The sequence below is a fragment of the Kryptolebias marmoratus genome, linkage group LG6 (assembly GCF_001649575.2).
Source record: "Kryptolebias marmoratus isolate JLee-2015 linkage group LG6, ASM164957v2, whole genome shotgun sequence".
NCBI classification, from domain to species: domain Eukaryota; kingdom Metazoa; phylum Chordata; class Actinopteri; order Cyprinodontiformes; family Rivulidae; genus Kryptolebias; species Kryptolebias marmoratus.
In genome coordinates, this window is record NC_051435.1 from 24,423,738 (window position 1) to 24,435,190 (window position 11,453).

At 38.6% G+C, this 11,453-nt stretch overlaps 2 protein-coding genes across 3 annotated transcripts in view; one reads left to right on the forward strand and one right to left on the reverse strand.

Moving 5' to 3' along the window:
• Positions 1–2,778, reverse strand: part of LOC108247705 (MAGUK p55 subfamily member 4) — a 30,888-nt gene extending 28,110 nt beyond the window's left edge. Inside the window, exon 1 of one of the 2 annotated variants that reach the window (XR_001809088.2) lies at positions 2,420–2,778. The gene's annotated coding sequence lies outside the window, so the exon portion shown is untranslated. The remainder of the gene's footprint in view (positions 1–2,419) is intronic. The other variant, XM_017436036.3, reaches the window with a different exon arrangement.
• Positions 2,779–8,311: 5,533 nt separating this feature from the next.
• LOC108247701 (lactase-phlorizin hydrolase-like) lies at positions 8,312–11,447 on the forward strand. The gene is made up of 9 exons (XM_017436032.3): positions 8,312–8,561; positions 8,665–8,933; positions 9,015–9,305; positions 9,386–9,584; positions 9,669–9,871; positions 9,955–10,061; positions 10,276–10,407; positions 10,549–10,772; positions 10,938–11,447. The coding sequence occupies exons 1-9, from the start codon at positions 8,447–8,449 to the stop codon at positions 11,186–11,188; spliced, it is 1,791 nt and encodes a 596-aa protein (XP_017291521.3). The 5' UTR covers positions 8,312–8,446; the 3' UTR covers positions 11,189–11,447.
• The last annotated feature ends 6 nt before the right edge of the window (positions 11,448–11,453 follow it).

The following is an 11,453-nucleotide window of genomic DNA, read 5'->3' on the forward strand; positions in this document are numbered from 1 at the left end:
TACTTTCCTATAGTCACACACACACACATATACATACATATTGTAATATTTTATTCCTAATAAAAAGTGTTCAGACTTTTAAGTTATCTTTATGATATACGATATAATATTACTGGATTTAATTTTCATTTGAGGTTGAGAATCATCCATCCATTTCTTTACCCATTTCTCCTTTCCGGGTCATGGGGAGTTGGCGCCTATCTCCAGCAGTCACTGTGCGAGAGGCAGAGGACACCCTGGACAGGTTGCAGGTCCATTACAGGGCCACATAGAGACAAACAAGCATTCACACTCTCACTCACACCTAGAGACAATTTTAGAGTTGCCATTTAAGTTAACATGCATGTTTTTGGTAGGCGGAAACCGGAGTACCCGGAGTAAACCCAAGTAAGCACAGGGAAAACTTGCAAACTCCACCCACAAAGGCCCTAAGCTGAGAATCAATCCTGTAACCTTCTTGCTGGGAGGCAACAGCTCTAACCACTGTGAGAATTGAAAACCAAAAAAAAAAAACCAACAAAAGGCTGCTGCAAATGTTGTAATATCTACTGGAGGTAGCTGTACACTTAATTTTTGAAGTCAATGTGATTCTTTTCTTGTTTGGATCTAATTCAATTAGTAATTTGGAAAATGGCTGTAATTCAGTCCATTTTACAGATTTTGAGCTAAACCTTGGTGTGTTATTAACTGGCAATCATCCCCAAAACATACTTTAAGCACTAACAGATTGTGTGAGTTCTTTGTTTAAAACTTTGGCATACAAGGCAGGCAGTATGGATTCCTTTTTTAGTATATTTTTCTTCATTTTAAACTACTTTGTACATTACATACAACATTAAAAAGAAATGAGTGTGATGATGTGAAATTTCAAGATCACTGAAGCAAACTTTAAAGAAAAACCGAACAAATTTCTGTGACAAACATATTTTTTTTGTATAATGTTAGAAACTGAAGATGCATTTATAAGTAAACAAATATAATACATTAATGGTTAAAAAAGACTTGTCAGCTAAAATTCACATTTCTTCTTCAGATTAACCTTTACAATACAAAATGTGTGTGTGTGTTAGATAGAATGAAAAAAGAAAAAAAATATATTTATTTTGTGTATGACTTGTCATTTGAGGGCACTGATGTTATCTTACAGACTTGGCTATATAGGGCTTGGATTCACTGTTTGTGTTATTACAAAATCACAGTGGTGGGCCGTCAGGGCCAGCAAGGCCTTCTCTGCTGGCCTAACATAACCAAGAATCAAGATCATATTTATAATAAAGGTTAATTTAATTTTTAATTCACTTTCCCTAGATATCTAAAAGTATTCAGATTCTCTTCATGTCATATTATGCTCCTTTCAGTGCTGTTGTTTTTAGGTTAGAGTTTTTATCCAATCAGAATTTAGCTATCTTATGTTGCCAGAGGCTGTATGAAATCTGCCCCGGCCTTCAGAATCAGCAATGAAGGCGTCTGTGCGCTGTAAGTGAACGGGCAAATACAGCTGATAGATAGTTGCGATAGCCAATCAGATCGCGAGTTGTGTCAGTACGATCTTCTAGCTAGCTTCACGTTGAACGTGACATTTACTTGTCCTGTGACTGGATATGGATACTTACTAGTTTGAGCCACAGCAGTGCTATGCAGATCAACAGAGTCACACCCAGGACTGTTAACTTAATCGATAACAGTCCTGGGTGTGACTCTTTTATTAACCCACAATGGCCGAAGGAGAGCAACACATTGATTTGGTTGACAAACTTTTCAAGAGAAGCTAGATCTCATTAGAGGAGGACGGCCGACCCCGAGCCAGCTAACCTGTTCCAGAATGGATTTTGTGTTGAAATAAGTGTTTTGGGGGACACAGCCATTTTGGTGAGTGCAAACATTTTATTTATTTTATTCTATTTTATTTAGTTTTGACAGTAGCATACCAGATATGGTTTAATTGCTGATGCAGGTTTGTTGATTTTTAAAATGCGCAAGATAATAGCCCATTTTGTACACAACTGAGGTAATGCAAAGCCAAGTAGTGCTTAAGTATGTTTCTAACTACTCTCCAATCCTGGTGTTATAAATGCTGGCATAATGAAAGATATTTATTAACTAAGTTGGACATCACTGAAGGCCTAAGTGCGAAATGCACCGCCCGCCACTGCAAAATCACATATTGTATATGCTGCAACCCTCATTTTTTAACAATTTATTGGCTGTTTGGATGCAATGAAGTACATCAGCATGATGAATGTATTTGGAACAAATGCTCTTTAGTACAGCCTTGCAGAGCAAAGAGGGCAGCAGAAGACATTTGGTGAGATTTTAATCAGCTGAGCCTTTGTTTTCTCATGTGTACAAACAAACACACTTCTATCTGCTTACATACAGTCAATCCATAGACAACAACAGTATGAAGTGCTCGTCTTACCTTTACTTCCTGTGGTCCGGTTTTTCCTACAGTGATGCTTCACTTTGTGATCTCAGAGCTGAAGTGAATCAGCAGTGTGAGTCTGTCAGCAGCAGCCAGAAGTGACTGACGCATGAATTTACAACCAAACCAAACCTGACACTAATCCTTTCTAACCCGGCTTAATCTACCAACCTTCCACTCCCCCTCTACCACACTTCATCCCTTTTTACCTCTTTGCTGTCTTCAGGAATTTTTAATTTTTTTCTCCTCAAGTCAGTCTCTCAATTTGTTTGGTTCAGTTTTGACCATTTCTTACAGTCAATGTGTTGTTTTCATTTTCTATCATGTTCTCACCCTTTTCTCACTCATTCTATGTACTTCAGCGGATCACAAAGCTTCTTAACTCTTCATTGCTTTAAGCCACACCACCACACACACGCAGTACAAATGCCTTGTACCTCTGTCATTATGAGGACATTTGTTTACATAATCTACGAACCAAACCTGAAACCTGATTGAGTCCTAAATCCATAAAGCAAGTCTAAAAGCACAAGCAGACATTTGCAGCCTTTTCCAAAAAACAAAAATTAAAAACTCATCTGAATGGTTTTACTTTTCAAAATGTGTTCACATATAGTGTGGACTTATCAAAGTGCAGTCAACAAGTACACATATACACACACAGCAGGTCTTTCATGTATAAGAATGATAGACTGGTAACACACACAAAGATTATGTTATGATATAACAGAATCCTACATCTGGGTGTTCAAAAGCCCAGCTGCTATTTTCTGTCTGCATACACATCTTGATGAGGACTGGGGGTAATTCCAGGGCAAAGGACAGTGGGTCACCTCTTCAGAGATTACCACTGATCCCAAAGATTAAAGAAATGGAGGAGGAAACACAGGGTGGAAGAGAACTGGATATAAGAAAACATGACTGTCACAGCAGGGGTCTTGTTTTTAACTAGCTTTGTACTGGATTTGTGTGACTGGCTACCTATTAATTGTGATTGCAGCTTGTGAGCCAACCTCACACATATTCTGACACTGAAAACAGTAACAAATCAGTTTTTTGGTAACATGCAGTGACTCCTAAACCTTGGCTTTCTGAACGTTACACCATCATCGGAATTAAAAACAAACAAAAGAACTGAACTTAAAACACATAATCTAACAGTAGAAGTGACTTTGAACCATTCAAGCTACAAACCAAAAAACAATGTGTTTGTCAGTGCAATTTTTAAAAGGGTCTCTAAAATGAGTGAGTCATTACAAAAAAACAAAAAACAAATAATAGCTCAAATTTGGAGGAAAATTCAAACTCTTTGACCAATAATCACATCATAACATGACAACCTGCAGTTAAATGACAATTTATGCTCTCAAGTTGTTTTTTAAATCTTTGTTTTCTTTTGTGAATGCATGTTAAATTGTGAGGCTTTTTATTTACTTTCAGGGCTTATTTGGGATAAAAACTTTATTCTTGTCCTTTGTGCACCACAGATAAGACAACCTCAGGCCAAAAAAATTAACTAAAATTTTATTCAAAGTACATTTTTATTGGCTTACAGTTTACTTTTATTTAAGAAGATTTCTTGACACAAGTATTTTACTGGTACTTAAGTAAAATTTAAATAGACTAATTGTACTTTTACTTGAGTACATTATTTTAGTACTCTTTCCAGCTCTCATGTCAACAACCCCAACAGACTTTGATATGACTGTGGAGCCAAGAACAGGAACATAATTTTAAAGAAAAAAATAAGACTGATAAAAGTAAGTGTATAGGAATTTTCTTTAAAAAACAGGCAAATCAATGCATCAGCTTCAGGACCATTTCTATCAGAGTATGATTACCTGTTAGATGCATCGGCTGCAAAAGGAAGGGTATTGGAGTCCATTTATGATAGATACTTGTCAGACACAGCATACGTAGTTTTACTCTTTTCATCAAGCTGTCATTTAAACTTTATCTTTCTTCTCCGTATTTGTAAAGAAATGTTAAAAAAGATGAAATATATTTTTAAGAAATTGGCTAAGTGGTGTGTGCATGTTTATCAAGAATCAAGAAATCAATCAATCAAGAATCAAGATCAAGATCATTTTTAAATTAAATTGAAAAATATAAGAAATTTATTTTGTAGGTCTAAGTTAGATTTTAGAAGGGCTGCAGGAAATGCTATCATTCACTGGTCAATAAATTTTTCAATCAACGCCATGGTTTTAATGTTAGGCTTCAAACATGAATTTGATTGCAGGATCACCTCTGTGGAAAACTTGCTGCCTTGACAGCTGCTAGGTTCATCACCTGAGTTTGAAGAGGATTCCTGGTGAGCATGCAGACTGTTGCTTTTAGCTGTTCAATACAAAGAACAAGTATAAGTCGGCTTCTCTTCAATCACCAGGGTCAAAGAGATTTTTCAAGGGACCAACTTTGTTAATATTACTTGATCATACACATTATTTGGGAGGATGGTTGTAAAGTACCTGTCTATTTCACATTTTATAGTGGAAAGGTTTTAAAAATCAGTTTTAATGTACACTGCTCAAAAAAATAAATAAAGTGAACACTTCAACAACATAATATAACTCCAAGTAAATCAAACTTCTTTGAAATCAAACTGTCTATTTAGGAAGCAACACTGATTGGCAATCAATTTCACATGCAAATAGAATAGACAACAAGTGGAAATTATTGGCAATTAGTAAGACACACTCAATAAAGGAGTGGTTCTACAGGTGGGGACCACAGACCACTTCTCAGTACTTATGGTACTTACAAAGATATTAACATTCATGGAAAAACCTTACATAACCTTGCATTAAAGCAGAAAGTACGGCAGCCCTGTAAGAAAGGCTTACAGTATTCAGTTATGCCGCATGAACTAATCAGTAGCTTATTGTGAGAGAACGCAAAACCTTTTGCGAGGTAACGCAAGAGTTTTGCGAGGGAACGCAAAAGAAAAATTTTTCCCCATGTCCCCTGGAGGGCTCCATGCATTTTAATGTATCTGTTTTGTCATGTAAAGCACTTTAAAATTTCCTGCATATGAATTGTGCTACACAAAAAAATTGTCCCTGTCTAAGGAGAAATATTTTCAAAATTTACAGAGGAGGTGATCAAAGTTTTTTTTTTTTTTATTACATGCAATAGTTGATATACATAAAATTTAAACAGATTTTTTATAAGATGTTCATCTATTGAAGACTCCAGTACAGTTAAAATCTTTTTAATCCCCACTACTTTGTATCTCCAAATTATATTTTTGGTTACAAACAATGTTTGAGCTATGCAAAAATTTGTCATTAATGTTGTAATTATAGGCAAATTCTGATTAAGTTACACACTTATTTTAGGGTACGTGCTGATCAAGGGGTGGAAAATGTGGACGTGGCACAACTTATGTTTATGATTCGTAGAATAGGAAGAAGCAGTTTTCTATCTGGGAAGAGTGTGCACAATCAAACGTTTGTACAAATGGCAAGTTTCAATATGTGATGCTTTTCAATGTCTATCGTAACAGTAGCTTTGTGTGGTCTTCAATATGACAAGATTTGAAGGGCAGTTTTTAACCATTTATTACTCCATAATTGAAGGATTGAGCAACTCTGGAGAGATCTGTTGGACAGCTGTAACGTGAATCTATTATGATGTGCTACACTACCTTAAAGAAAAGGGATACCTCGACATTTCAAATGAAACACACCTCTTCTGTTGCCATTATGTCTTCCTGCCACGTCTGCAGGATGATCTGAATACTGTCTGTAGTGGCTGGGACAATCATCCACTTCGAACTGAAAGCAACATGACTCCTAACCAGCTCTGGGTTCTTGGTCGTACACATCATCCAGGTACAGTCATTCCGTTACTGATTGTGGCAGATTGCCACAGTACCCCCTCCTCAAGGGTCGCCTCCAGGCGACCTAGGCCGTTTGTCCGGGTGGTCTCTATAGAAGGTGGTGATGAGAGAGGTGTCCAGTATGAAAGACCGTGGGATCCAAGATGTCTCCTCTGACCCGCAACCCTCCCAGTCGACCAGGTATTGAAAACCTCGACCTCTGCGCCGGACGTCCAGAATACGCCAGACCGCAAAGGCAGGTTGGTCATCCACCAGCCAGGCATGTGGGGGGAGGCCGGCAGGAGGGCACACGGACTGGTTTGATTTGTGAGACGTGGAACGTGGAGTGGATCCTCAAAGAAGCCGGTAGGCCCAGTCGGACATCTGACGGATTGATAATCCGGTCCACAGAGTAGGGTCCGATGTACCTGGGGGCTAGTTTTCTGGTGGGTATCTTTCAGACTTATATCCCGAGTTGACAACCATACCTTCTGTCCCACCTGGTATACTGGCGCCTGGGATCGGTGTCGGTCGGCAAATTTCTTGTTCTGCTGGGTGGTTCGAAGAAGTGCTCTCTTCGTCTGCCTCTAAATGCGGCGACATCGGTGCAGATGAGCTTGAACAGATGGTACCAAGCTCTCGGTCTCTTGCGAGGGAAAAAGAGGAGGATTATAACCCAAATAAATCTCAAATGGGGAAAAGCCTATAGCAGAAGAGGTGTGGCAATTATGTGAGTATTTCACCCAGGGTAGATGTTTGGCCCATGTAGATGGATTATTATTTATTACGCACCTAAGAGTAGACTCTAATTCTCGATTGCACCTCTCAGTCTGCCCGTTGGACTGAGGGTGGTAGCCCGAGGTGAGACTGACCTTTACCCCTAAAGCATTGCAAAATGCTCGTCAGACTTGGGAGGAAAACTGAGGTCCACGGATCGATAAATAGCTTAAGCTTAACATAAATAACCAAATGTGACTGGACATTTTGTGTGCGTCACATTTGACAGTTTGTTTGTTTACAATCTTACCGCAGCGGGTATAACTATGATGTAATATATGTAGCATGAAGAAGACCCATTTCTTCAAGTTCTCTGACCTAAAGACACCTTTCTAGACAATTCTGTTTAAATTGTCATTCTGCCTGGGGGAACTGTATACCCTGAGGTCACCCTGGAGGCCTAATCAGTAGAGACAGAAAGTTTACATTCTTCCAAAGCTTATGAAAATATGGTTTGTGCAGAAATAAAATCTGTTTAACTGTAAAATCTTTTGAAATGTAAAAAATGAATGTTTATGTTTTTTTCATGTGGCATTTATCTATTAAGAATATCAGTCAAATGTTTTAGTAAACAAGAATTTTTCCTGATGGTAGACGCACTTCCTTGAACAAGAGAGGTGTTGACTATTACAACAGACTTATTGATGGCCTCTTGGCACATAATATCACCCCAATGGTCACACTTTATCACTGGGACCTTCCTCAAGCTTTGCAAAACATTGGTTGGGAAAATGTGGAGATGATTGACATTTTTAACGACTTCTGTGACTTCTGTTATGCCACCTTTGGCAACAGAGTGAAATTCTGGATTACCTTCAATCAGCCTCAAACAATTGCATGGCTAGGATACGGACTTGGACAGATCCCACCAAATGTTAAGAATCCAGGAACTGCACCTTACAAAGTTGCACACAACCTAATAAGAGCTCACGCCAAAGCCTACCATACATATGACGACAAATATCGCAAATCCCAAGGGGGTCTAGTATCCATTGCCCTCAATGCAGATTGGGTTGAACCTACTGACGTTAATGTTCCTCGTGAAGTTGTAGCAGCTGACCGTGCCATGCAGTTTCAACTAGGTTGGTTTGCCCACCCTATTTTCAAGAATGGTGACTATCCGGAGGCAATGAAATCACAAATTAGAGTCAAAAGTGAACTCCAAGGTCTTTCTGAGTCAAGACTCCCATCCTTCACAGATGAAGAAAAAAAATTCATCAGAGGGACCGCTGATGTCTTCTGTGTAAATCATTACACTACAAAGAAGGTTAGCCATGTTACAGGTCGGCTTTCTCCAAAATCTTATCAATATGACTGGGACTTCTCAGAAGCAGAAGAAGGTGATTCACCAGCTACAGCAATTAAAAACCAAAGAGCTGTAGCATGGGGCTTGAGAAGACTCCTCAACTGGATCAAGGAAGAGTATGGAGATCCAGAAATTTACATCACTGAAAATAGAGTGGCTACAGAAGCAAAAACAGCTTGGGATGACATTGACAGTCTTTTTTTACAAGACCTACATTGATGAAGCTCTTAAAGGTACATCTTTTTAAACATGTTTTTGAGGCTAAGTTTTGTAGCTGTTATACCTGCTTTAAAGCTTGATGATTTATTTATACTTGTGTATTTATTATAAATACAGCTTACGATCTTGATGGAGTAAAGGTGAAAGGTTATATGGCAACATCTCTCATGGATTCTTTTGAATGGCTGAATGGCTACAAAGTTGGCTTTGGGTTGCACCATGTGGACTTCAATAATCCGAACCGACCAAGAACTCCCAAATATTCAGCTCATTACTACTATCAAGTCATGAAAGACAATGGTTTCCCATTAACAGAGGATGAGAAGATGATTTATGGGCATTTCCGAAAGGAATTTATTTGGAGTACTGCAACAGCATCATACCAGGTAAATTAAGTCTTCTATTAAAGCTGGATCAGAAAATGCATTTGTACATTGTTTTTATCTTCTTACATATACTATTTACAGATTGAAGGGGGGTGGAGAGCTGATGGAAAAGGCCTGAGTATATGGGATAAGTTTGCTCACACTCCTCTTAAAGTGTTCAATGACGACAATGGGGACATAGCTTGTGACAGTTACAATAAAATAGACGAGGATGTTGCCATTTTGAAGCAACTTAAGGTGACCCATTATCGTTTCTTCATTTCCTGGTCACGGGTGCTTCCTGATGGCACTACCAGTCACATTAATGAGGCTGGTCTCAGCTACTATGACAGACTAGTGAAGGCACTGCTTGCTGCAAACATCCAACCTCATGTAAGTCTCATTCTTTTCAGCATCTCAAAACATATTTTAAATGAAATTTTTTGAAATATATTTTTTTTCTTTTTTGGAAGATTACTTTGTACCACTGGGACCTTCCACAAGCTCTGCAGGATATTGGGGGCTGGGAGAATGATGATATTGTTGGTAAATTCAGGGATTATGCTGACCTCATCTTTAGCCGTCTTGGTCACAATGTAAAACACTGGATCACTATTAATGAGCCGTACAACATAGCAATGGTGGGCCACGGCTATGGAGTAGCTGCTCCAGGTATGCAATAAGCAATCTTGTTTTTAAAAACTTTTTTTAAATTTTTTTTTTTATAAAAAGCTTTTACATTATGTTTGCTTTCAGGGATCAATTTCCGCCCAGGCACTCTTCCTTACATTGTCGGCCACAACCTTATTAAAGCTCACGCTGAGGTCTGGCACCTTTACAATGACAAATATCGAGCCGTACAGAAGGGGATCATTTCCATCACAATCAACTCTGACTGGTCAGAGCCAAGAAACCCCTATAAACAAGAGGACATTGATGCTGCAAGGCGTGTGGTACAGGTATGTCAAGTTTTTTTTAGTTTTTCCACAAACTTTGTTCTGCTGTATGAAGAGATGGCTGTTGTGTGTGTTGCTCTGTACAGTTTTATATTGGCTGGTTTGCCCATCCCATATACAATGGTGACTACAGTGATGTGATGAAGACAATCATTCGAGAGCGCAGTCTTGCTGCTGGTTTGACAAAATCACGGTAATATGAAAATGATCACAAAACCATATTTGCCTGCTATGAAATGCATTTCTTACAACCGGTTATAAAAGAAAAATCCAGTTTCTATTTCACGTCCCAGGTTCTCGAGTTTTACGCACTCAGATTGAGACTAAACTCGTGCAATTTGTTCTTAAAAGTTTTCATTGAGGACTAAATCTTTATATCTATCTGTATTTCACTTACAATTCTCTAGGTTGCCAGAGTTTACTCCAGATGAGATTAAGAGAATTAAGGGGACTTATGACTATTTTGGGTTTAACCACTACACCACTGTTCTGGCTTTCCCTGTGAACTTTGGAGATCTTTCGCATTATGATGCAGACAGGCAAGCAAGCAATATTTAATTAATTTTATTTCAGGGCAAATTTATTTGCCCACTATACTTACATTTCCTTAAGTTTCATTGGAAGAAAAAAAATATTTTGCCTGAGTTTCACTTAAAAGTCTAAATGATTTCCTGTCACAGGGGTGCAGGGACCGTCGTTGATCGTACCTGGCTGGATTCAGGATCTGGCTGGCTGAAGATCACACCATTTGGATTCCGCAGAATTCTAAACTTCATAAAGGAGGAGTATGGAAATCCCCCAATCATCATCACTGAGAATGGAGTTTCTGAGCGGGGACCTATAGATCTAAATGACAATCACAGGACTTACCACTATGAAAAATACATCAACCAAGTGCTCAAAGGTATCAAATCAGGTTAATTAAAATGTTTGTAGCATGAGGGCAGGCAAGAAACACACAGGGATCTTTAACTAGCTTATAATGAAACCAAGAAACACTCACAAAACAATGACTGAAACTGTTTTTGTTTTTTCTTTAGTTTTAAGTTTTTTGTTGTTGTTCTTGCAGCTTACTTGCAGGATAATGTGGACATCCGAGGATACACAGCTTGGTCACTTATGGACAACCTAGAGTGGGCCACTGGCTTTTCAGAGAGATTTGGCCTTTTCTACGTCAACCATTCAGACCCTAACGTGCCTCGGGTTAAGAAAGCCTCTGTGTCCACCTACTCTACCATCATCAGCTGTAACGGGTTCCCTGACCCTGCATCAGGGCCTCATGACTGTTTGAAGCCTGAACCTGAAGGTAAACTCATATAAAGTTGCTCAGATACCTGCTCTAACTAAAGAGCCTTAAAATGAAATATTTAAAGGCAGAACAATCTTAATTTAAGTGGCTTTAAAGCTCAATAATTGCTTAATTTGTTATACCTTAAGGAGCAATAAACTGAATGACTACTGACACCACCCACTACCCTGACCCTGACATAATGGCCTTTTTAGCCCCTGCAGCCATTAAAGGCGATTAATTATGTAATTGCCTGTGTTCATTGGTCTGTCTTCCTGTTTGCAAAATACCTCATGA

What these genes read in the sequence shown, in the direction of transcription:
- LOC108247701 (XM_017436032.3), top strand. Translation starts at nt 8,447, where the DNA reads ATGGAGATCCAGAAATTTACATCACTGAAAATAGAGTGGCTACAGAAG. An exon ending in CTGCAAACATCCAACCTCAT is followed by an intron (nt 9,306 to 9,385) that starts GTAAGTCTCATT and finishes CTTTTTTGGAAG; the next exon opens with ATTACTTTGTACCACTGGGA. An exon ending in TCGCATTATGATGCAGACAG is followed by an intron (nt 10,408 to 10,548) that starts GCAAGCAAGCAA and finishes TTCCTGTCACAG; the next exon opens with GGGTGCAGGGACCGTCGTTG.